Here is a 27,865-nt window from a genome sequence, read left to right as displayed (position 1 = left end):
GAGTATCAGATGTAGTCCAACTCTAGTCTTAATTAGAATATTAGAAATGATTTTCCTGCACATAGATAATGCTCTGAACACTCTCGGTCGGTGTAATGCATTGCCCCGCTCGGGTATGCCAAGACAGACCTGAGTAATGAGCATATTAAATGCACTGCTGACAGAGGAAAGCCATTTTGTGCACTCGTGTAGAACTCGTCACTTTCCAACAAAAATATGTTATTATTGTTTGCAGAGTGCCCCCCAGTTTCTCAGACCTCGGTCCTCCATGAAGAACCCAAATGTGACCAGTCATAAGTAGCACAGGTATACAGTATTTGTAGCAATAGCCAACAATACAGTACATTGTATGTGTCAAAATGATCATTTTTTCTTTTATGTTATATTATTAGGATATTAAGATCATGTTCCATTAAGATATATTTGAAAATGTGCTATTGTAAATATATAAAAAGAAAACTGTGAGTAATATATGCTATGCTAGGGAAATAATTTGGACAACTTTAAAGGCAAATTTCCCAAAATTTTTTTACTTTTTGCACCCTTAGATTCCAGATTTTCAAATAAATGTATCACGGCCAAACATTGTCCTAACAAATCAAACACCAAATAAAACCTTATTTATTCATATTTAAGATCTCAGTTTCAGAAAATGTACCCTTATGACTGGTTTTGTGGTCCAGGGTCACAAATCTTGATCTCACCTGTTTTCCCAACAAATCGTCTTGAATTGCATTGAATTGGTTTGTTAAAAGGAATTGTCTGTATTAAATAAGCTTAGAAATATGAGGGTATGATGTAAGATAAGCTAGTTATTTTTTCTAAAATGCTTTTTGAATTGATTATGTGCTATTAGGGCTTCATGTTATAAAGACACTAAAATGAACTGTCCGTCAACCAGGTAAAATGCTACTAAATACATCACCTGAGCAAATTCACAACATTCCTTGAAACACACATTGTTTTTATGTCAACAAAATCCTGTCGTGAAGATCTTACGTAAAGAATAAGAGGAATTCAGCTGTAAATATTTTCAAAGGCATCAAAAGGTTGATGAACGCAGAGAAATACATTTTGAAGAATGCTTGTAACCAAACAGATCTTGCCCCCCCCCCCATTGAGTCCCATAGTATTATAATTGTTTTATTCCGTTGAACACAAAAGAAGACATTTTGAAGAATGTAGGACAGCAAACAGTTCTGAGGCCATTTTGACTACCATTGTATTTTTTCCAACTATCAATGAGGAGGTGCATTTTAAAAATATCTTTCTCTGTGTTATTTAGAACAAAGACATTTATATAGATTTGGAACAACTTGAAGGTGAGTAAAAGATTAGAATTTTCATTTTTGGGTGAACTATCACTTTAAATTGAAGTAGACGATGAGAGACGAAAGAGACGAGGACAAATTTTAATCTCTCAAAGGGTAAAACAAATGGGCGGTGAATTGCTATCAAACTTTTATTCGCTTGCCAAATGGCATTACTTTTAAGTTTTTAAATGCTTAATGTCTCACTGAAAAATACCAGAAAGCTTTTAGCGTATATCCTACAAATGAAAACCACCGCCACACATGGAGAAGGCTCTCAATTACTCTTTACAAAAGGGAGGTGTTTTTTTTGGACGACAACCAAAAAATGGTGAGCATTGTGTTCTATGAAATGAATCGAGATGCCAATATCCTTTCTCTGCTGAGCTGTATGAATGAGTCAGGGGCTCTCATGCAGTATTCATATCCTCTACAAAAGATTTTCCTGGCTGATAAATCTGTTGCCATCAGGACACGGACAGGCTAATGTCCGACTCTCATTTAGAAAAGACGGCAGGGCAAAAGAGTGCAGGGGGCGATACAGAAACCAGTTGATTCTGTTTTCACTTCCTTCGCGTCAAAGGCAGTGAGTCTGAAAAAGAACCTAGCCAGACTGACAACGGGGTGTGTAGGACAAAAACTAGCCAGCTATTTCCTCAAAATTGCTATTATTATACCTGTGGATACGATATGAGAAACATCAGTCTGGGTGGGTGCAGGGTATTGCAATTCAAGCTTTTGCCAAGAAACCTTGCTCTTTCTGAACAATAACCCCTGTTTTATTGTACAGTATTTGAGAAGAGCATTATGTTTATTTTCGAAGCACAGTTAATCAATGCACTTTTAATGATCCTAAAACATCCTCAGAACCTCTTTGTTGAAAAAGGTTCTTTTGGGAACCTCAAATGGACATATCTTTGTAGAACCAAACATTTTATTTTCAATGGCATCGCTATACACTTTGAAGCCTTTTATAGATCACCTGTTAAACAAGAATACAGATTTTTAGCCGGTGCACAAAGAAAGAAATCCTGTAGAACTTGAGCCATTTCTTAGGACCATAATATCTAAAGCAATGTAGGGTTGAACCTTTAAGCAACCATATCGCAACATACCACCATGTTTATCAAGCATGAAAAGCCCAAATACCTCTGCCTGCTCAAAATGAATAACTTTTCCTTTAAGGTAGTTGTACTGTTTCATATTTCGCCCTCAGTATAACATAATGAAAATATCAAAAAAAAATTGCAATTTGGTGATAAAGCGCTACGGCCTCCAACTCCTCATCAACATGAGGACTGCACTTCACAGGGGTTAAAATCCTTGGGGCAGTTTTCTCTGGAGACCACGGATGCCTCTGCATTATCTGATATAATGTGGGTTCTTTTGTTCCCCAGAGGAGTGTAGGAACACTATTATGAGTACAGCGGTTGAAAACGTGTTGAATAATGCATGCTGAGTTAATTAATTCACGGGTGCTTTGATCGAACAGTGCGTGTTCCTTCCACCCTTCCCCAGAGAAGGATTTCAACCCCGTGCCTGAACCTCCCGGTAGGGAGGCCCTCCTATCCTCTTTCTCTAACACACACAAACACACTCACGCAAGACACCAGGTTTGACGCGAAGGCTGGATGATTGTCATTCTCCACCTGTAATCCCTTACGAGACACGTGCACACACAATTCACAGAAGCCACAATTGGGAATGCGGAAACCCCACGCCCACGGAACAGCAGAGGTGGTTTAGTCTGCATCATGGTATCTGTCTTTTCTAGACCCCTCCCCTTTCTTTCTCTCTCCTTTGTTTTGTTGGACCGCTTTAGTTTGTACGCCCGTCTTACAATTTTGACACATGAAAGGTGAGAGGAAACCCGAAGCGTTAAGACTCCTCCATCTGGCCCTGGTCCCTCAAAGAAAACAAATGTTCTTTGACTGCCCTGGGCGAATTTGTGTCACACTGACGTCTGAAGTCGAACCTCTTACATCTTTTGGCACTGATGAGATCTTAATACAAAGCAGAATGACAAGTAATGTGTCCTGCCACACTGGTCTAGTACTGTTAATATTTCTCTCTTTGCATAAGCAGAAGCTGATAAAACAGGCAACGGCACGGTTTCGCTAAAAGGAAGATTGTTAGTGAAAGAAACGGAATAAGAGGGTGAAAGAGAGCTCGATTTACAAAGAACAGAGAGTGGATAGAGAGGCAACAATAGAGATTGAGGTGGCAGCTGAGTGCCCATCTTTGTGTGTAGTGGATTGTGTTGTCTACGAGGTCACCGAGCATTGCCCTTCAGCTACACATCTCAAGTGAGGCAGCTTAAGATTCCTCTCTTCTCCTGGTTTCAAGGGTTTGGAGATGGTGTCCAGAGGGTGCTAGCACTAACCAAAATAGTCCTGAAAAAATCTGCTAAGCAGACACTTTGTGTTCCCACCTGAAGCGATTTTCACGTCTCAAGTACATCGCTTAAGATTCGCGGTGTGCAAACAATGGTTTACTTCCTGAATTTAAAAAAGACCAACCTTACGCTAGCGTATAGGGACATCTCCCAGGGCTGCCAGGTTTCCGTCGGAATGTGCTGTTAAAGTGTTTTGAACTTGCCAAAGGATAAAGAGGTTAAATGTGAATCCATTAGGAGAACCAGGGGTGCCGCCAACCAAAGTCTACATCTATTATTCAAAAAACATGGCTTTCGTAAATGCAGACATTATTTATGATGTGCCGTAGATCTATGCCAAAGACATGTGCTTATCATCAAGCACTGTTACAGTGTCCCTGGATGATAAAAACCACGTGATGGCACATGTGTTTAAAAGTAAATCAATTTGTATTTCATGTACATGTGTATGTGTGTTTTTTTCCGACCAGCTGTGCTTTAAGGAGAAGAGTCCTGATGAATCCTCCAGATGTTTATCCGTATCTGAAAAAAATGCTTTTGTAGGTGTTGGCAACAGATATATTTAGAATAAATAAGATAAATAAAATAAACTATTGTCGCAAGAGAGTTCACCCCAAAATAATAGTTCAGTCATCATTTATTCACCCCATGTCTTCTGTAAACAATAAAAGAAGATATTTTAAGAAATGTCACAGAGCTTTTCTTCACAAACGTTCTTCAAAATATTTGTTTTGAAAAATACATGTTCCTCATAAGAAAAATTTAATACAAGTTTGGAATGACATATCTGCCATAATGACATGAATGAGTTAAGGCATAGTTAATTATTTTTTCGGGGGTGAACTCTCCATTTAAGCTGCTGTCAAATGGGTACATAATAATCATATCTTTCTGTATTGCATTAATTGTTTTCTGTCGAACAGAATATAAAAAAGCAAAGCTAGAAGTTTAATAAATGAGGTCAGTCTTTGCTTCAGACCCTGGCTCAATACAAACAAAGTGAAATCAATCACTTTGATACACCATTTGAAGTCTAACATTCGTCTGGTCTGAAACTTTCTTTATTTAATAGTCTTTAATGTTGACTTCGATGGAGCAGCCTAAATGCAATTTACTCTTGGCAAGTAACAAGTGGCTGATAACGATCGAAAATGACCCTCTCCAATAAGTGACTGGCTTTCTGAGAAGGGTTTTTATAGAGCACTGCATCTTGGAAACAGTCTTGGCTACACAAACAACAGAGTACGTTTGTGTAGTGTAGTAAAGCACATGTTTGCTTTTAAAACATGTATGAGTCAGAAGAGCTTGTTGACTTTGATTTTATGTTGCAGAGCTACAGTATGTGATGCCGTAATGCTACGCATGTTGACCACATACGAAATCTGATGGATGGCACATGTGTCCAGAGAGTTGTTTGATGTGCACACTAATTGACACTACTTGAAGAATTTTTCAATGCTTAATTAAAATTGATGGACAGCTACCATATGGTAAGTGATGAATACTTGTCTGCCAGTCAGATTTGCTGTTGTGATGGTTAATTTTTGTCAACAAACGTTTAAACCTAATAATAGTCTTGATATTGATTTACCAATAAATATTTTATTACTATCCGCAGCTTGATGCTTGTTTTATGGCATTCCCATTTCCATGCTGCTCCAACCATGATTAAAACTTTTGTTTCGACAACTTGGCAACCTAAACATGTTGTTGTTCCTCAAAGTAAAAAGTTCTGGTCAGAACATTCATTTTACGCATTTAAACACCAACTTGAGTTTTGTTGGATGAGTTTGCTACCGCCATTTCTTTTCACCAAATGAACACGTTCAATCTGTTTTTATCTGGTCGTGAAATGTGTGAGCATTCCGTCCGGGATGATTCTCCAACAGACCCTGTAAAGCAACAGGTTTAAACCACTGTTTCAAAAGAACAGTCTGTATGAAGCAGTAACAAATTGGCACACCACAGCAGAAAACGACAGATGCACAAACTGTTTGCTACCATTTAAAAAGCTTTCATCAGTGCGCTAGCCATCTTGGCAAGACAAAGATGATACAAACCCAAAATGTTTAAAGGTGTTAAATGTTTTTTTAAAGTAGAGGTTAGGGCGCTGGCTGTGCAAGAGACTTATACTGTTTACATAAAAAAATATAAGAAAATCTGAAATGTACTTGGTACATATGTGGAAGAATTATAAACAAATAAACCCATAATAGTAATGTGTGTAGTTTAGCATCTAAGGTGTGGCCTTTGGTGGCATATAGTTCAAAAGCTAACCATGCCCTTGACCCTGTGTTCACACCTAACACAGTAATCCAACTTCAGACCTCTTGTTTCCACACACCAAGGCGAGACGTGTTCTCCTAGTCCAATCCCGCAGGTGCTCCTTTGGCCATATATCAAAATGCAACAGCCTGAGCCATATGGTCCCTACAAAGAGCAGCTTCACATGGTCCGTTTCAGAGGAGGTGTGGGCCCATTATTCACTTTGGGGGGTGGAAGGGGGCTTTTGGAATAAGTGGCCCTTCGCATCACTCAAAGGACCCTCGGAGGAGAGGGACATTTAGGTAAAAGCCTGACATGTTCACTGCCCAAACTGTAGGCCGGTGTGTAATCAAGAACATGTTTTTTCAATCACTCTAAATGTAGCTGCCCGCTCCGACAGAGAGTCCATCGAGGGACTCGTACGGTTACCACATGGATGCAATGTGTCTGCCACATATCACCACAGGCCGCAGATGCATGTATCACGAGACAAGTCTGCAGTTGGAAGACGCCATCATGTCACCAACTCCACACATTGTGTTGAGTGTTCTGTGCCGGCACTTAATAATTCATTCTAAGCCCACCGTGCAGCGCTGAAACATCACATGCAGATTTATGTCCTCGGTAATCTTTGGCTACTGTTTAATTTAGGTAATAATAAAAAATACCCTCAGACGGACTGATATAATGCATAACTGCTTTGCCAAAAGGGAGCACAAAGAAAAGCTGTGTTTCATATAAATGATGACTTGGACCAGTAAAACAGCACATGGCGAAGAATCAAAGGAAGCGAGAATAATCTTAACAAAAGCAACCGAAGCTTAAAAGATCTAAACATATGACAGTGAAGTCGGTGTAAATTATGTCAATACAGCCGAATGTGTTTTCTCAAATGCAAGGCTTTGGGGGGTTGGCTGCATGCTTAGAACAAAGGAGAAATCGTATCGCTCGATGTTGTAATTGATATGCCGAGCCACTCCCATGGGGAAGGGGGATCATAAACAGGGAAAATTGCTTGGGTGGTTTTGTTTATTTTTTCTAGATTGATTAAACTCACTTGACTTGTGATGAGAACAGTGGATGTGGCAGATATTCCTATTCTGAAAACATCCACATTGAATTGATCCAATTTACAGATTATTCTTTGTGACCCCAGACTCTGTATAATAGTCAACGCCTTGAGGTAAATGGTCATCGGCACCCTCCAACGTTCACATTCATACAGCTATTGTGGTTGACTGTGATTCTGATGGATTGTGGGTACTGCCAAGAACTGACAGCCTAGCTAAACCCATACGCATGACATCTTGTGTTAGTGTCAGATAAAAACGGTATTCAACATATGCGGTGAGAGAAATAACATTCTGAACATTAACTCAGTCACATGACTTATTCATTTTCATAGAACAGCCTCCTCTTTACATTTATTCCCTCGGGAGGCTGGATAGATTTTCCAGCTGCCTGCCTGGATGATCCATGATGATTATTATCTGAAAGGTAGGGCTGGTGGAAATTATGGAAAATAGTCATCACTCTTTCTGACCCTATATGCTCCTGTTTTAGCGAGCAGTGTTACTTTTAGGCCACAATGGTTTTACCAACCCCAGTGGATGAATATGTCAGTATTTTGGCTGCAAGCAGTATACAGGATTCAAAACTAGGCACAGGATTGCTTGTTTTGAAAACAATGTTAATCATTTTAATTCTTTCTAAATTCCTGCAAGAATTGACTATAACAAATCAAATGAATATGAACGTCTTTCTTTTAAACTGTAATTTCAGAATCCGTGAAAGTAAATCAGCACTACCTTTGTGTCCTCTCTCTGTCTCTCTCCCTTTGAATAGACAGACCTTAAATGGGATGGAAACTTAAAACAGATTCCATTATCAGCACTTTATAGCGCATCTCTAGATACATCTTTGATATACCGTATATGTATTTTCCCTGACAGCACATGTATGCATATAATCATACTTTATACATGATGTTCTATTTATATATTATCTTCAATATACTTTATACATAAAGTATGTAGCCAGAAGTATAAATGATGTATGTGAATGTGTGTGGATCCAGTCTGACTCTCAAACTCTACTTTTTTCCTTTGGTTGCATGTATCCTTTAGCCTCAAAATACATAATTCAAAGATCATTCCAAAAGATGCTTTGTGCATACATACTGAAAATAAAGCCACACTAATTCGTAGAAGAACCCCACAACTACAAACATCACACCCACCTGCTGCCTTTTGCTTAGCTTAAACCCCTCATGGTGGCTATCAGAGATAATATTGAGAAAACCTGAGGCTGTACACTGTGGTGCGGTCCTGGCTAATTTGACTGCAACTGCTTTACCCCTAATGCCGCGGTCACACTTGACTTTTACCTTGACTTCCATTCCGGCCATTTTCGTACGACCGTCCGAACGAACTTCGCATGCTCAAAGTCAAGTCTGACCGCGTCTTAATACGATTATGCCCCTGGTTTGAAACGTCTTTAAATCCTCACCTTTAATTACTGGAATCATTTCTTTTCTTTGGCATTCTATTACTCTATTCCATTTTTTATTCTATTTTTAGAGTGTAGCTTATGTGTAAGCTTACCAATTTAATTGTTACAGAATTACAATTGTGTACAACTGTATACTGTGTACAAATATAAACAATTAACTAAAACACCAGCAGTTCACAAACATTTGATTATGCCTTTTAATATGGCGCTGCGGTCTTGACTTCAAATCAGAGCAACAAAACATTACAGAGTATGAGATTTCTGAAGGGTTCAAATTAAGGATAAATTAATAGGAAAATAACTGAGGATTATCCCCCCACCGAAGCAGTCGAGTCACAGCTATAGGCCAAATCACTCAATTATCTCTGCTAATTCCCTCAGTGCCAAGCTAATGCAATTATATGCAAACAAATAGCTCCATGGTAACACTTTTTTTCTCTTTGTGCCATGCACACTTTGCCTTTCAGCGACAGGTAATTTTGATTAGCCCAGCGTGTCAAAAACAGCCAGGCCACTGGCTTATGTGGAGTTACGTCAAGGGAGGACAAACAGCTGCAGAGCCGTGCTACCGCCTGGCGATTAGGTCACTTCCTATACGTTTAATTTTAAATTTGTCTTTATTAAGTACAGCAGTTCATTCCGAGGCTTAAAAAGCAGGAAAGTGTCAAATGGACCTCCTGCCTATTATTTCTATATAATTCTGTCACCAGAGGGCCCGTAGCATGCAACTTTTGATTAGCCATGAAAAAGTCACAGGTGGCTTGGGAATGGAGTCGGGGTGTTAATCCTGTAAGGAGGAGGCTGACACATAGCCCAAAACGAAGTTTGTTTCAGCTCACATTGCACTGCCAGACCAGTCAGTTTCTGGCAGAAAACAACCAAGTGAGAAGTGTTATTCAACACTAGCGATGGAAGCAAAATTTCCCAATGCAAAATATTGTGGTAGCAATCAATGAATGTTTACACTTCATCGAATTAGTCCAAGTTTGCTGCTTTATTCCTTTGACTGTTGTCTGATTTACCAGAATGTGGAGAATTTACAGTAGCGAATCCCTTATGAGAATGTGAACGACTTTGGTTAAATTAAACCAAGGGGCAAAGACTGTGAGGTGTACATTACAACATTCACTGGAACAACAGCATCAGGCATCATGCGGTTCCCAAAGACTCTTGATGTGGAAAGTGAAAGCTTTCTGTCTGCTTTCCACTCATCCCGAGTGCATGTTGTGACCCAGACCGGTGTGAAGGGAAGGCCAGCGTCTGAGCGATCCGAGCCCGCTGCTGCAGTTGCCACTGACAGGGATGAAAGCAATAACATCAGGCTGAGTTATAAGGGGACCGCGGGTCACATCCCCAAGGAGCCGGTATAAGTCAAGCCGTCAGCCTCCAGCCTGTAAGAAAGGATGTATGCAGACAAAGCTTGGCAGACTTCATGTGGTGGCGGAAATGCCGAGAGACGTCAAGTGTGTGCAGGGTAACAGCGGCTCAGGTGAATGCGGCTTTCCTTTGTGATGCAGATGAGGAGGCAATCAGTCTGCCTTTATCTCTGAATACAGACTGAAGAAATGCATGACAGCGCCGCACCAGTTCAGAGGAATTGTGTTTGTCGAACATCTTGATGAGAGGCAGCTGTTTCAGGGTGTGTGCGAACAAGGTCTGACCTCTGGAAAGAAACTTTCTGTCACAAACTTTCTATTCTTTTGAAGATTTGTAAAACAGAGCGATGTTTGTTTGCTGTTTCAGAAATCTGTTTATTTCTTCACAGGTGCAGGCAAGAATTATGTTTCATTGTTTGTTTGTTTGTTCCTTTGCCCCAGTTTTTTTTAATTGGTCTCTTGCGTTCCGGTGTTCTGGTCCAAAATAATAGTGCAAAAATATCAAGTGCATGTGATCAAGTAAAGAAATCACAATGTACGTATAAATGCATACCAAATTTGTTAAAATCCTTTCACGCTCTCACAAATGTCAATGGTCTCATAGTGGTTCAATGGACTTGCTGTTCAAGTAAAGTTTTCAGCAGGACTAGTTCATGCAATTAGGCTCTTTTAATTATCCCCTTAAGACAACCAGCCAACTAAAAACTTAATTTGCAGATCTGCTCCCAGTGCCACAAGCTCAATGTAAAATCACATTGAGGAGTCCATATATAAGCAAAAATCCATATTTACGCTTTTATCCAAAGCGACTTACAAAGTACGGGAAAACAAAAAAGCAATATGTGCAACAAAAGAACAACAATGCATAGGTGCAGTGAAACTCAGCTACCTACCACAGTCAATGAAGCTAAGAATATCCTTATTAGTTTTTTGGGGGAGGGATAGGAAAGTAGAAAAGAAGGAGACTGTACTAATGGGTCAGATGCAGACAGAAGAGATGTGTTTTTAGGCGATTCTTATTCCAACGTTATAAAGGTTTCCTAATGTAATGCTCCAGGTCATGTGACAAGTTTTATTTCTTTTATCTGCAGTATAACAACACATTTGATCCCCTACGCTCATGCTTTACACCCGGAGAATTTGAGTGCATTGTGATGGCTAAAAACATTGAATGAACAATGAGAGCTTACATATGCATGAGCAATTGCATTGCTAACAGCTCTAAAGAGTAAAAGACTGCCTGCATATTTCATTTTGAATGTGTTTTGCAGAATGCTTCGTAAATTGCAGGAGACAGTTTGCATTGCATCTGGTTACAGTGAAGAAAAATGTTCTAACAAAGTAGGCCAATGGGAATAAGCCAGCCATTCTGTTTTCTGCCAGTAAGTGCTTATATGTGATTAAATGGATTGATTAGGCTGCATTAAGCCTAAACATTTATGCAGATACAAAGACTGAATTATCTCATCATGACATGATTTAGATGTGTTCTACGTAAAGTCTCTAGACATACCGTAGCTCTGGCAAGAGCCGTGGCCTGAGCCTTTTCTAGTACTGCAGATTGAAACAATTATCACCTCAAGGTAGGAAAAACACAAGCTATCAGTTAACTGCTACAAGAAAAATCCACATCATCTCTAACTACATGTCCAACCCATCTTGGGTACAGAGTACAGTATTCTGTAACATACAGACCCTCATTTGTCCTCCCGCTACACAAACACTGGAGTTAAACAAGCTCAGGTAATGGTCAATCTGCCATGTTTTTGTTAAAGGATACGGTCCTTTGAGACTTTGTGTAAACACGCAAAGAAAGTACATAGATGATTCAAATTCAAATTATTCTGATTATAAACTGATTGTGTATTCATGTTTTGTGCAGTTCAAAAATGTAGCTGAAGTTATAATAAAATGCGTTAAGAATAGGCATGGGCCGGTTACCGGTTTCAAGGTTTACCAAGGCTTTAAAGAGTCACAGTTTCAAAACCACTCAAATTTTCTTTGATACCTAATTAAATCATTAAGTCATGTTATTGATTTGATGTTTGCGTTTAATGTAGAAGAAATAATTTTTTAAAGAATATATATATTTTTATTTTTACCTGACAAACATGTTCTATATGTTGCTTGAAAATAAAATGTATTGTGTCCAGTTGAAAAGTTGTTGTTTTTATACGCAGACATTTGAAAAAAAAACACATCCGCCCTTCGGATGAGATGTTAAACCGGGGTCCTGACTCTCTGAGGTCATTAAAAATCCCAAATTTGCCCATTCTGCTCTATACATCATGGCCTCCTAATCATCCCCATATGTACCAATTGGCTTGGTAACTCTGTCTCTTCTCCACCAATAAGCTGGTGTGTGGCCGTTCTGGCGCAATATGGCTGCCGTCGCATCATCCAGGTGGATGCTGCACATTGGTGGTGGTTGAGGAGATTCCCCCTTCCATGTAAAGCGCTTTGAAAGCCCAGAAAACTGCTATATAAATGTAACAAATTATCAAAGTCTTAATTCCATAGTCATAATTCCAATACTGTGAAGAGGTGTTATTTTTTATTAAGGTTACCGTCGAAATCTCATACCGCCGCCTAGTTAGGACCAAACATAAAGTGCACAAAGTCAAATTTAAGTTAATGACAACTGAAAAAACAATCAACTCTCAAAGTTCAAAAACAAATCTTGAGTTATGATTTCACAGAAGCCCTAACCATTCAAGCACTTAAAGTATTAAAGTGAGTAAAAGTTTTTTTTCATTATTGACAAACGCATGATTATGAATTCACCGCCTTCATGATGCATTAAAAGGCCCAGCCAAGCTTTAAAGAGAGATAGATTTCTGTTCCTGTCGGGGTGTGTGCGAGCCTTGGATGACGTGACATCACTCGGACTGATCCAAAGAAGAGGAACGTGGTAGACAGCCACTCTGATCACAGCGACCGTGCTGCTTACTGGAAACTCCCTGTTCAAAGCAGAAAAACTGCCTGGACCTGACCGAAATAACCTTATATTACTGTCAAACAATTATAGATGGTGTTTGATCTCGCCTATATTGGTCACGTGGACATGATGCAATTTTGAATAGAAGTGCTAATGAGGATAATGTTAGTAGTCATCACTAAAATAGTTTTTTAGTTTCCACTAAATTACCAGTTATAATCACAAGGCAATATGAGTTTAACTCTTACTGACATGTTTTGATATAGAGATAGCTTTGGCTTAAACAAAAGCGAACTCCCTTGATAGAGTGATTGTCAACAGTTTAAATTCCTCAAATTGCTGAGTGCATTGACATCACCGAATAAGAAATCGCTTAAAAGAAACAGTGCAGATATTGCACACTTGTAACACTACAAACTCCAAGTCGACTTCACCTGTCGGTGACAGCGACAGGATCTCTGCAAAAAAAAGGTGGTTTTATTACCATCAAGTCCATTTCCCATGAGCCTCTCTGCTACTTCAGACTTTCTTCATGGTCAAGGTAGCCTTCGTCCGTTCCCTCGAAACGTGACACCCCGTCTCACTACAGAAACAACTGGTACCAGCACTAATTGAAATTTTGCATGCAAAGTGACAATAGCTGGGCCCTGGGCAGCATGGATTAAGCACTGAATGGAGGCGGATTCTTTGTGAACGCCACTGCGGAGGCAGGCGTGCAGACGAGCTCCCTGCATCTGCTCATTCAGCGGACTGAGAAAACACAGGATTGCGAGCAGCCGCTCGCTTTACCTTTATCTAATCCCGTATCTGCGTGCCTATAGGCAGCCCTCCACCCTATGCGCTGCCTTTTGTTACCCGCCTGAAAAACTATAATGCGATGTGTCGGTTTATACACCGCAGTGGCCCACACTCAGGGTATAGCTGGAAACGGACTGGTTGCATTTATTCCTGAAAGCATATTATTCAAACTTGGCTAGCATTTCAAAGTGTTGATATTAAGGCTAAATGGCTATGTTAACAACAGCTTTAATTATGACCCTTTCAGATGTTTTTTAATCTTATTGAAATAGATCATGAAAGCTCATCGGCAACGAACTTTGAACTTTGAAAATTCTGCCCAATTCTGTCCTCTTTTTGCTGTGTCTGTATTTTAAATCTGTACTTTTTATAGAGATGTACAATAAGCAGTAATTATGGAATATGATCCAGAAAATATTTGTTTAAATAAAGTTGGATATGAAAATAGCGTGGTTGTCACCAAAGCCCTTAATAAAATTGGCTGTACATAACATTTCATCTCCCACAATGTAGAAGCATTCTAACAATTTCCAGTATAATCAGTGATCAAATATTTGCATACAGTACATGGGAACAGACGCAGCTGCTTATGGGACGTCTCAAAATGAGAGAGAAGTCACAGTGTATCATGACAGCAAAATGGAATGCATGCTGGGAATACTGAAATACCACGGAATCTTGTGCACGACTGGTGTCCTACTTACACAGAGAGAGATGCCAACTCTCTGACATGGTAAACAAAATTTAGCTTCATTAAAGCCTTATTGATAATCCAGCTGAATTGTATTTCTAAATCATTAATAACATTACAATGCCTAAAATTCACATGCTGCAATTCTAGTGGATCTATTAAGCTGTCCCTTTCCTTTACATATATTTATATCTATTTAAAAGCATAAATAATGAAACATTGTGTAAATTACACTCTGAAACAACTATAACAAAGTGAACAACATAAGTAAAATAGGCACACAACTTTGATATAGAGAAATTACATAAAAGACATTTCTTTTACTAATCGCTCTATAAAAACATACACAGTTAGGCCTATACAAAAAACTGTCACTGCGAAAAACCTTAAAGTCGGTGATGCAGGCGGTATCATTTGATAAAAAAACGATGAGAATCTGAACCATATTCGTAAAGACACCTGCTGGGTTATCGGTAAAAATCCACACATACAAATTCTGCTTGGATCTGTAAGATTAAACACTTGAAGTGCTTAGTTCATACTCTGATGGGCTAAGGCCCACAAGAAACCGAATATTACATCTTTAGGGCCACTCACATACCCCGCAATACGGATGCGCAAATTAAATCCCATCCTGAAATCCTGAACATTATTTTTCATAATTCAAGAATCAGAATTTAAAAGTGTCTTAAATTGTATTGTCGTAAATTAAATGAGATTATTTACACATTTTTTTACGCAGTTTAATATACTGTTGTATGGGCAATATCAAATCAACCCATCTTATCTGCTTAAAATGGAATCTCTTTGTTTTTGTAAGGTCGTAGCAGCACTGACCTCTTTTTCATCTCCCAAATTTTTTTATATGTAAGCGCCATGCTTTAAAGCCATTGGCTGATAAGATTGGGTGACAGTCAAAGGAAGAATGAGAATTAACCAATCACTGATTTTGAAATAAAGCAATCCAGGGGAAAGCCAGAATATTTTCCTCACAAAAACATTATCCAATCAAAACATTATTTACATATTTCAAGGAATATGTTACCATATGTGTGTCTGTGTGTAATACATCCTCAGTTTTCACTAACATTTGCATGCACAGTACAAGAGAACATGCCATGAGCTGGCTTATGCTAAAAGAAGACTTGTACAATCAGCGCTCTTTTACAGTAATCCGTGCAAGAGAACATCATTCATACAATTTTGTAAAAGACAGAACTAAAAGCAAAAAATATATAATACAATACAAAAAAATATAAATTACCAAGTATGTAACCCTAAAAGCAATAATAAAAGACTATTGTAATGCATTAAATGTAAACACTCATTTTTGTTATACATACTACTATATTATATCCACACAATTATATATAATGTAAAAACAAATTTGGACTGAAAACATTTTAATATTTTAGGCATGAGGATGTGGCTCACGAGATCAATGCAAAAAAATTGCCCCTGAGAAAGTATAATTAAAATACACTGAATTAAAAATCCAACATAACATACTTTACAAACTTAATATAAGAAATGCTACACCTAACTATCTATAATTTTGAAAGAGTTGAGAAAATATTTATTATAGACAGAAAAGGCACTATGACAAATTTCCCTGTGACTGTGTTGAAGGAGCTCCTAAGTATGCAAATGTTATATGCATATCACATTAAATTACAACGCTAGCTTTACTCTGTTTTGAACATTAAACATCTATTTTACATTTGGAAGCAAAGCCACACAGCTAAAAATACAGAGAGTAAAAGAAAAAAATATTTCTTTTAAAATCTCCAGCATAAAAATACAGGAAGGAGCGTGTCTGTATTCATATATCACACGTGCCTCTAAAACTAGGTATAATTAAACTTTACATATCAAGCCACAAGAGATCCTGTTATAATAAACAGCAATGCTTACTTAAAATGAATTTAGTCAGGCTAAATCGAAATCACCAGATAGAAAGACACTGCATTTGTTGGGGACTAAAACGGTGGTCTGTAATTCAGAATAAAGACCTGTATTTCGTATTGTATTGTATGCCTTACTGGAAACCTGTTTCATTGTCTAACATGCTGATTCCAGCATCACCATTTCACCACTCAATGGCTCGTGCACACAAGCCACTGTGCTTAAAACAGCACATGGATGATAAACGAGGGAAATGTGAAAAGAGGAGAAAGACGAGCGATACATGTAACTGTTATGTGGTCTGTGTTGATTTATCACCTCAACGATTGTAGTACAATTAAATCTGAAAGGAGCGCGAGCCTTAATTTCGTGTATTTCTCGTATCCGCACGTATCTGAGTTTAGGAATAAAATGACCTTTTATTGGTGCTACTGGAGATTAAAATTGGTAATACTGATTCTTTACAATAAGCACATTTGGCACCTGATGTTATTTTACTACGTATTTCACCGGACCCCTATAAATGCAAAACCTGCCTGTCAGAAAAACTGCAACCGTTTCAAAAATGCCGCACACGTCCCGGTATCATTCCACGTTAGTTATTAGAGCAAAAGTGCGTTCGTGTCTAATTTCTTGGACGGTATTCAAAACTAACGCGCCGTGACCGTAAACTCACGCTCGGTCGTCAAGATGCTGGACTCGCGCAACACGGGGGGGAAACATCTTACCTTCAACAGCCAGGACCGACGGTAGCGTCCATAAAATCCATAAGATATCCATCATTTGTTTCTTGGGGGTGAAATTATAAAAAGTCCGGGCATTCAAACAAAACGAGCCCTGAAAGCCATTGATATCAGACGCTGGCGCAGACCGGCAGACTTTCACCGTCCGTTGAATGAATACGGTGCCATAAACACACAACTAAAATCCTGAGCAAGTATGGACGAGACCAAATGAGGCAGACGTGGGGGGGGCGGTGGTTCGGAGGACCGTGAGCGATCGGGCAGAGGATGGATGTGCTTAAGAAGCAACGCTTCACGAATGAGAAACAGCCGCGTTAAAGATTATTTCATTGATAAGAATCGACCCGAGCCGATTCCTGTCGATGCGACTATGAAAGCATGAAGCCAACTCACCCATAAGAGCAATTTTCCTCTTTCCTTCCTGTCAATCAAAGCAGGAGCGTAACTGTTCGGTCTTATCAGGGGATGTTCGGTGAAACCTTTTTGAGTATTGGAAACACAGAGATGTGTGATTTAAAGTATTTTGCGTGCTTTGTAGATTTAAAACTCTCTTACAGTAGTTTATGTTTATGGATTAGATTGGTGCGTTCATTTTGTACCTCGTCAGTTAAGGTAAGATTGATTTTTAAATTAGTGTGAAACGGACAGATAAACAAATGCAAAAGTAAGTTATTATTACGCTCCTTGTATTGTTGTTTCTAATGAATATAATTATTTCATTCGTTAAACTCTAATTTCGACAGGAAAATTATGTAAATGATCAGATCAATACTTGAGAACAAGGCATTGGCTATACGTGTAACTTTAATTTAGAGGCACAGATGTTTAATACAGGATAAAGCTGAATCGATGAGGACAGAATGGGGTACAACGTGTCTGCTGGCAGCTGTCACAGGCTCGTAGGCCTCATTTGCAATTTTAACAATGTGTGTGACCAGGGAGTAAGCGATTTCAATGTGTTTTGAAAGTGTGTGCCTTCTGGCCACAGCTAACTGATGTGATAAAAGTAGGCCTACACTAGAAATGGTATAAAACACTAGGAAAAATAATATGACAAATAATGCATTTTCCACTACATGTAAATATTTTGTATTATAAAACGTATGTGAAAAATAAAAAAACAAATCAATTTGTTTCTTATATCGTTTAATAATACTGGACACAAATACGTCTTTGAGACAATTTTGCACCTTCTTTTATTTTTTAAAACAAGGATTTTTTTTAATAAATTCAAACAGTCACCGTAATTCACATCGTTTCCTTTGTGCCCCTGGGTGCTTCATAAAAAAATAATGAACCTTGAAATTTTGTGATGAATGAAACATGTTATTTCCAATCACTTATTCCAATGAAAACATAGTTTCTTGGCAAGAGGTGTAGGTTGTATTTGGTCTGTGATTATGACATAAGCGCATGATGAATTAGTTAGAGACCTTTTCATACCTTTTCTCTTGCTATATTTCACTATATATACCGCTACACTAGTTCAGACATAAATTAAAATAAATCATCATTTAAAGTACAATTGCGTTGTAAAATCTGAAAAGAAAAAGAAGAAAGAAAATCACTGTGCTTGTATGTAAGCCCAAAGAGGTGTATGTAGCTGTTTTATTGTTGGCCCCATCTTACTTAGGAAAGCCTGATTCAAGAGTTAGCCAATCCCGGCTGACTGTATCTGGCTTAATATTACACATAGGCTGTGTTTGATATGACTTAAATTGCTAAACACAATGTCCTGTTTAGTTGTTAGTGCAGTTTCTTGAATAAGTTCCATATGCAAGCAAATCCGGTCACTAGGTTCAACACTTGATGGACCAATGATTTGCTCTGGGCAAGAGTTGATAATTTTCTATTACATGGTGGTTTAAAAGGAAGAAAAATGTTATAGTATACAACTACAACATCTATTTTATATAAGCTATACGGCTCTGTCATAAAGCTATTAATCTTTTTTCTCTTGTCCACTGACATCCTACAAGTTCGTATTTCCCACAAAGAGAAGTTGAAAAAGCCACATTAATTTATTGCTTACAGATGAATAGTTGTACACTTAGGAAATAATAAAGCTCGGTGGGTTAGAAAATGACAGTCAAATCCATTGCATAGAGCAGTTTCAACAAATTCATCTCTGGGAAAGAGCAATTGTGCAGAAATCAGGAAGGCATTTTTTTGTTAAATCTTTTTCTGGAGTGGTTTTACTCCAAAGTAAGAATGTGGCTTTGATTAATCACCTCTTTTCACTTTAAAGAAACTCTCAAAGTACCCTACTAGCACAGTTCTGTCAGCACAGAAATGTCAGACGCTGACTCTTTTCAAATTTGGGAACCTTGAATATTTGTCTCAGACGGCGAGAATATTCAGGACAAACTTAAAGTCCCTGGGTCTGTCTTCAACAGATTGCTAATGGTTTTTTTGACTTGTCAGTTTTAGTTTGCAAGAAGTGACAGCTGAATTTATGCGTCATTGTGCGCCAAGCCACAAACAGAATTTTGAAATTTCCTAAAAGCAATATAAGTTTGATTTCCTGTCTCAGCAGCTGGTAGTGTAATCCAAATAATGCTGAGTGCAAGAGCCAGAAAATGCAGTACTGGGCGATGGTGGAAATAGACGGAACGATAGAATAAAGCAGCGAGAAGCTCACAAACAGATTCTCAAACACTCAGAATTTAATTAGTTGGTAAAGGCAACAGTAAGGTATAGCATAAGGATGTCAGATTAATGTCTGTGTGGCTGCTTTTACCGTTCCCTTCAAGGTCACAAAATTGACCAAGTAAATCTCGGAAATTACAGCACATATCAGAACACAGATATAGACCTATAAGGTGTCTGTCTGAATAAACCCAGATTTACAGGCAATGATGGGATTAAGTTATTCTATTCCCTGTGATTGAATTCGGAATCTGCGTTTTGTTAGTCTACGCTCTCATGGAACAAAGCTTTTATTGTAATATAAAGAACTGGCAGTATTTTACTCGAAAATACCAGTCAGTCTGAAGAGAAATATCAAAGGATATAAAACTAGACTAACCATGGGAGATTGGACTTGAATACTTTGATTTATGTCTGCTGAAATATCAAGCAAGAAATGTTTTAAATTATTATTTATCATTTCCCGTATGGAAAAGAATGTGTATTGTGAATTGATACCGTTCTCTAATATCACTGAACATCAAAGAGAGAACTACTGTGTGTGTGAAAAAAATTGTGAGTGAATGTGGCCCGTTGACTTTTTAAAAACCAAAACCTTGACATTTTAACATTAATACAACATTATAACATTAAAGTCAGAACACATTTCAAATTGAGAAAATGTGTTTTCTTTCATTCTTTAGTTTCGACAGTCTCGGCTTCGAGTTAGAAAACGGTCTCTCAGGCATCTCTCATATAAAAGACTTTGATCAAATGTTTTTAAGAAAAGTAGTTTTAAAAATACATAAACCATGTGGATTAATAAAGAAAAGGAAACATTAATACACAATCAAGCATTTAAATCATATAATTTAAATGTCACCTTATTTTAAAGCTGATATATGAATTGCAATATGTCATCTTTAGGCAATACTTTTAATTAGTTTTCCTTCTAAACAGACTAAACTCTCCAAATCCTAATAATAAATAGCCAATAATATCATAATCTGTATTCATGTTTTAATCAGCCTAAATTAAAAAAAAAGTTATTTTTAACAATTCAACAAAAATGAATAATTGCAAACAGTATTAAACAGATAAAAATATGTGTTATCCAATGACCAAATGAGGGAACAAATTGCTTCAACGTTGCCACCTAGAGGTGAGGACTTGAATTTCATTTTCATTCTTGCCGGCTCAACTTTTTCTTACTTTTTTACTTTTGCTCAATCCTTCAGCCTTGAGAATAATCTCTTTGGAAATTGAAATTGCTTTTGCGAGAATAAACTGGATCCAAAATGATTACCACTTTAAAAAATGTCGTGCTTCTAAACGAACTGAACTAAGAAACAAACTAAATATAATTTGATATGATTGAGTTAACCTGAATACATTAGGTTACACCAATGCAATTATTTTTAAGGATTAGATCAAGTACAGGAAACTTAAAGTTGCACATATTAACTTTTAAAGATGCACTTTCAAGTCAGCACCAGGTATTTTAAGTTTCTCTTCATCAATCACACATTAATGTTTATGATCACTTTATCTGTTCAAACACGTTGCCATAAAGCCCTAAAAGCCCTCTGTTTACCCCTGCACATCTTACATCCCGTACCAGTATTTTATTGTTAAAGGCACGACTGTCCTGCAGAGCCTAATGAAGGTGGGCTTTAAAGGGGTCGCTATCTGTTAAGTATGTGTGCTTGATCTCTGACCCTTGTGACAGATCCTCCCTGCTCTCTAATCTCAGAAGACCCTTCAGATGTGGATTACGCCTTAAGGGAGACTCTCCCTCACAGGTCAGAGAGAAAAGATAAGGCTTTTATACTGGCACTTCACTTTCAAGGCTTTCAATTAAACTTGAGCTTGACTCCAGGCATATCGCAGATAGATAGAGCTTCATCAGCAGCCAAAAGGTTTTAGAAAATAATATGTGAATTTGGAAGTTAATGAATTGCATTCTTCTGCCTGTGAGTGGAATATTAAAGCCATTTCTATACAAAGACGGGTCTCTGCACTTCCCCTGTGGTCAGGTTTAGTTACTGCTTATCCTATTGGCTTAAGTCATCCTATTAGTGCTTCTGTGACTGGCTGCCAAAATGTGAATTTAACTTCAATTAGGCTGTGCAGATTTAATCAGAAGGCAAGGAGTCTTGTCCTTCTTTAATTAACTTACTGCAGGACTATTACCATCTGAACTTATGTGATCAGAATTCCTGTAAGAGACGTCGGCGAATGTAGTACGAGAGTTTGAAAACTGTGGTCAGTTCGCTCCTATAAAGAAGTTTAAAGTATTTCTAATACCACATTACATCACTTTGCATCGGTGCAAGACAAAACAAATGATGCAATGTTGAAACCGGAGCTTTGTTAGCATATCAACGTGCACCCTTGCATCTGTTTTTATGAAACAGACAGACCTGCATTAAACAGCCAAGGAGAACCAACCTTCACAAATCAGCCTGCAATCCAGGACACAGGTTTTATCACCAAAATAAATCCAAGTCCGTCACTGCATAACACAGCCTCTCGCAAAATTATTAAAACGGCGAAAGCAAACGTTTGCCATCGATCATATGGTGGAGGCCATATGAACCCCATACGGACCTCATTCTAATTGATCCAGCTCTCTTCACATAAAGCGATGATGGCCCAAGCAGCCATGCCGAAATACTTTGGGTTGGTTGAGGGGGTTTGGGGGGCTGACCATGGAGCCAGATCTCCTGTAATGTTCCTCAGGTGGACCGAGCAACGGCCTTGAAGGAAAGTGGCTTTCATTAGTGACATGAAACACAAGCTCCCAGTCCACAGCTTTATTCACTTTCCAAATGCAGATTAGCCAAAAGTCCCTTTCAAAGCTCCTGTGTGTCCCGTCAGGTTTCTCGTTGCCAAAAAATATAATCCTGAGAAGGTTTTTTTGGTGTGCACCTGTGTGCGTATGTCAAACGGTGTATGTAACACTAGACAAAACATATGCATTTGTTTCTGTGAAAAGCCAAAGCATATGTTCATTTTGCTGAGGACGCTTCTGATGTTTTGTTTTTAAATTTGTGGTCGATTTAAAAAAAAATAAGATTACACAGTTAATTCCTACGAACCCATCAACTATTACTCACTCGTCAAAAAATAAAATGTTTCCGTAAACATTCAATATAATGTAGAATAAAAATATAAAAAGAACAGCTTATGCTGAGGATTGTAAGTAATCTTGTTAAAAACGTATATATTTTTTTCGTCCACCTTTGACCTAAAGCAACAGATGGAACTTGTAAACAGGATTCAAGAGCTAACAGGATTGCTTACTGTGGATATATGACAAAAGTAGCTATCTGCTTGTTAAGTGGTTGTTTAAGGAATACCGTTTCTGAGTCGAAGCATCCATACATTTCTTCTGCAGAACACAAAAGAAGATATTTTGAAGAATGTTGTTAACTGGCACCCATTGACTTGCATTGGTTTTGTGTCCTTACAAAAGATGTGAATGGGTTGTTCGGTTACAAACATTTATATCTTCTAATGATATCTTCTTTGTGTTCTGTAGAAGAAAGAAAGTTATACAGGTTTAAAATGACAAGAGGGTGAGCAAATGATGATTTCCAGCTCTCTCTATGAATAGTTTCATTTTTGCGTGAACAATCGCTTTAAATTTAGATGTTACCAGTCACCACAAAATCTGAGTTGAGACTTTAATGTATTTTACAGTGTTCAAATATTTTTTAATAAATACGAAATGTTAATAATAGTCAACTTTACATGAATATGTTTTACAATTCATTGAATAAACACAAACTGTTAGTGTCATTTGCATTAAACATTGCTAATCAAAAATACTCAATCAAAATAAAATGCTTCATAATACAAATTGTTACACTTGACCTCAATGCTAAGAAATACAGCACAAATACCGTCGCCATATAACTTTAATGTTATTTAATCTTGTGCATTAATATGCACTCTCCCACTCCTCCCAACATTGTTCAGTATTTCATGCATAACTCCACAACTCCGTTCTCCCTACTGTGCTGCAAAGTGAAAATCCTCTGTTTACGGCAACTACGCCAGTCCAGTGGACCAAAGAGATTAAATTCTCCATGTGTCATTCAAATCGTTCCTTAAATTTCCATAAACTTACCATGACCCACACTAACGGTACGTTGTGGAGCCGCTAATATCTGCCAACGATTAAGCAACGTGTTTAATACAGTACTTATCCAATGTTGCAGATGCACAGTTTCACTGATTGCACGCTGGCTCTCTACTTAGTGTAACACGCCAGTGCAGAATGCACAGAGTTCGCTGCTTTAGCAAGTATTAACAGTTTCCTGAAAGTATGTTAAATCGGAGCAAACAAAGTGTTTAATAACCACCCGTTTCTTGTTCTTCTTCAGGAGATTATTACAGCACTACATCTGGAAGATATTTACCCGATTTACCATCAGGCCTGGGGAAAGTCTCATTTTTAATCACTCTTCTGTGGGCCGAGGGCGGCTGGGCGCAACCATTTCGTATCAGGCTTCTCAGTACCACATTGACTGCTAAGAAACATGGCGTTGTGCTCAGGAGCTCTCAGCTGATGTTTTATTAATGGATGGGGATGACAGTGTTATGGCCGCCCCTTTAAGAACTCTGCAGTTGCTCCTTTGAAAATAATTTCAAGGTGTTAAGGTGCAGCCTGCATGTGAATGACTCTTCAGTTTCTCTCCTGTTGGCTGATTCACAAAACATTCTTAAGAAAATTCCTCCTAGCTGCCATTTATCTTAAATTCTAATTTTGAGTGTTTTGTATTCCCGATTGTTTTTTAAAACAGTTCTTACATTCATTTCTCAAGATGGATTTACAAATCATATGTCATAATGTTCTTAAGAAAATATTTGAGAACTTCTTATGAGCTTTCTATATTTAATCTTCAAAACAATTTGATATTTTGATTTAAGAACAGTTTCGTCAATCCGGCCCCTGGTCTGCATTCAAACACCCTTTACCCTTATGTTTACTGCATATATTTATAGTAGTTCTGTTGGAAAGTTGCTTTTCTAAAATTGGGTTAAAAATTGTGACACATGAAATTATTAGTTTATTTCGTCCTTATTTTAATAAATATTTTATGTTGACTACAGTACATTAATCACTATGGATCATTTAATTTCAAGTTACTACATAAAACATTTATTTATGATGGAAATATAAGTTTATGAATTACTAGAAGTAATCATTTGGTCCACTATCCTTCTGCTGAATAATAAATGCTTTTTTTCTCTTCAATATTTTATTTGATTTATTGTAACAGTGATGTTCATTCAATCATTATTTTCAGCAATTACAGAATCACACAAATTAGAGTTCTAAACTTTGTTTAAAATGTATTTAAAATGTATTGTAAGTTTACATTTTGGTAACAGGTCTAATGAGAAAGAAAAAGACAATTGTGATTAATCAACTTAAATCAACAAGTTTTTGTTTAAAAAGAGAATAATCCCTCTCCATTTTTTAATTCAGGCAAGTTTTACGCACTTTAAGAATCATTTTACAGATTCTAACAAGGGGTTTCTCACAGAGATCAGAACATAAGACACATTCTTATTAAACAGACTCATTCATTTGTTCGGCTTCTAAATACGTAAACTTTTCAAATATGATTTTGTCTGTGTACGCCCCACTGTGTGTGCAGTGGAGTTGGGAAATAGAGCAGAAGAATAGAACAGTGACATACAAGAATCTAGATCGTTCTGCTTCAAGATGAGAGGGGGCCGCGAAACAGCAGACTGAAGGATCCAGGGGTCGTTCCCATGACAACCTTTGCCCAGGGAGTTTGTTGACCCTTTCAGCCTGCCAATACAAGCAGAGTACAGATTGTAGGTCACATATGGCACAGGCGATCCAATCAGGCCTAATCTGGCTTGACTCTGGGTCATAAATTACACTGCAAAGCTGGCTTCATCCCAGACTCATCTCACTGTCCAGGTCAGGGACACATCAATGTGCAGTGTTTATGAAAATAATACACACACAACACACAGGAATCTTGGATGAGAGTAAACACTTGTTAACATGGTTGTTGTACACAAACTCAAAGCATTACTTTAGCTTGATTTATGTTTATTTGCTTGTCTCTGATGCAAAATTTCATTGGGAGGACTTAATTGTTTTTTTAGAGATAGTTTTGAACAAAAGAGAGATGACAAATATTACAAATCTGATAACCATATTCATATAGTAAAACATATTAGTATATTCATATTTTTAAATCACTTTTCATTCATGTATGTTCATGGTTTCCTCATATCTTAAAGTATTAGGAACACAAGTATTATTGTTATGTGACCTCCTATAAACTAACCTATAACAGAAGGTAAACTGAATAATTAAATGACCAAGTTTCTAAAAATGATCATTTTTATGTACAAATGTACAGTAAGCCCCATCTCACTACAACCCTGCACCAAACGATTTTTTACAGTAATTTATTTAGTGTAATTAAGTGTTGAACTTTGCATTCATCCTACTCAGACATTCAACCCATCTAAGGTCATGTGACACATCAATGTATCAATAACTATAGAAAAAGTACAAACTGGAAAAGACTATAACAAAGAACCTAAATTTAATATTGACTGAATATTGTCAGCCAGTCAGCTGTCATGGTCAAGTAAACATCTGACAAACTTTAAAAAAAAATCAATCAAATTTAGTCACAACTGTGTAGGAGGTTGTGTTGTGGCAACTCAATCTGTGTGTTTATGCACCCAAGGCTTCATCTAGTAATTCATCAGATTTATATACACCTAGGGGGAATTCTTTGACTCTAATACTTCACTTTGGTCCATCTGTATTCTTTCAGTTTAGACATGCTTATAGTCTGTGTTTATTTAATATACAAACTGCCCAGGATGCCTTCTTGCGTTCCCAGTGCATTATTTTTATAATGTCGGCCAGTGCATATGTGCTCTTTAACCATTGCAACATATCTTGTGTTTTTACCGTTCGAGCTGAATGAAGCATGAGACACAGAGGACAACCGCGCACCTATAGCACTTTATTTATGTTAATTTACACGTGACACGTCACTGCGTTCAAAACAGCAAGACACGGTGCAGTGGAATAGAGATTTTGGGAGCCGGAGCGAAAGGAATTAGTTCAGAGCAAGATGGCAGTAATTGCTGACAGATGGACGGGCGCACTCTGTGCTTTATAGCATTTGCCAGGTTCTTCTTTTTACGAGTTGTTCAGTATGGCAATATTCATATTATGCCTTTTCTGACAGTACTATTACTGCTGTTTTGTTTATCTGGAATGCACAAAATAAAAATAGAGTAAGCATTTTTTAATTTTGCTTTTTGTTGACATGCCCTATATGTTTTGTACCTTTCTCCAGAGGGTCCTGTATTGATTTCCCACGCCATCATTTGTTTTCATTAAAGGCTTCTATAGTTCTATGTGTCACTGGTTCGCTGCCCGCAGAGTCACAGAGGACAAGCACATCGGCAGACAAACATATAAGTATGATTTATTCGTCATGTCTTTGGAATGACACAACAGAAAAAACACAAGCATCATAGGGGCCCAAACTTATTTGAAGATAGTCAAGAAATTCGAGGTCTGTACGCCGTTTTATATATACATTGAAACATAAGACTTCGGTTAATGGTTTATGGCCGGCATCTGAGAACGTCTGTAATTTGTTTATAAAAGAGATATTTTCCTCAAAGGGTTACAAATACTGATGGAAACACTTAGTTATCACCACGCCATGCTCACACACTCACACATACTCATTCCATCAAAACACATCGACTTAGGGTTATATAAAGAGGAGTCCACTAATCCAGATGTAATCACTAGAAAAGGAGGCCAGGGGAGAAATGGAGCTAGATGTTGTTACATATATAGTACATTTGTAAGTCACTTTATTTTGCTTTTACAGCTTTATTTGGATAGAATAGTGTAGTTGACAAATGGTGAGATGAGAGAAAGGGGAACAGAAGCCGAGTGCACAGTACACTGGACCGCCAGCGCTGACAATATACTGTATAGTAAAAATTGAAAGCAAATTAAAATGTCACACATCAGTATAAAGTAGGAGAACTAAACAGTAATTCACATTTATATTCAAAGCAACTTACAGTGCCTTCAAGATACGTTAAAATGCGTTAACTGGGAAATAAACACAACCTTTGCATCACTAGCACAATGCCTGATCTGTTGATGCACATAAACACTACTTTCAAAGTACTGAAATGTACTTGCTTTATCTACTTTCCATCTCTGGCCCTCGGTTGAAGATTTCATGAATGAGCTGGCAAT

General features: G+C 37.7%; 1 protein-coding gene across 1 annotated transcript in view; it reads right to left on the bottom strand.

Annotated features, from left to right (window-relative positions):
- ephb2b (eph receptor B2b) overlaps positions 1-17,084 on the bottom strand; it is a 131,610-nt gene extending 114,526 nt beyond the window's left edge. The window contains exon 1 of the mRNA XM_079483379.1: positions 16,918-17,084. Within this exon, the coding sequence (XP_079339505.1) occupies positions 16,918-16,972 (55 nt within the window). The 5' untranslated portion in view covers positions 16,973-17,084. The remainder of the gene's footprint in view (positions 1-16,917) is intronic.
- Positions 17,085-27,865: the final 10,781 nt, after the last annotated feature.

The sequence above is a fragment of the Barbatula barbatula genome (assembly GCF_947034865.1).
Source record: "Barbatula barbatula genome assembly, chromosome: 20".
Taxonomy (NCBI): Eukaryota; Metazoa; Chordata; class Actinopteri; order Cypriniformes; family Nemacheilidae; genus Barbatula; species Barbatula barbatula.
The sequence above is the reverse complement of the archived record's forward strand: the minus strand, read 5'-3'. Positions and strand labels throughout refer to the sequence as shown.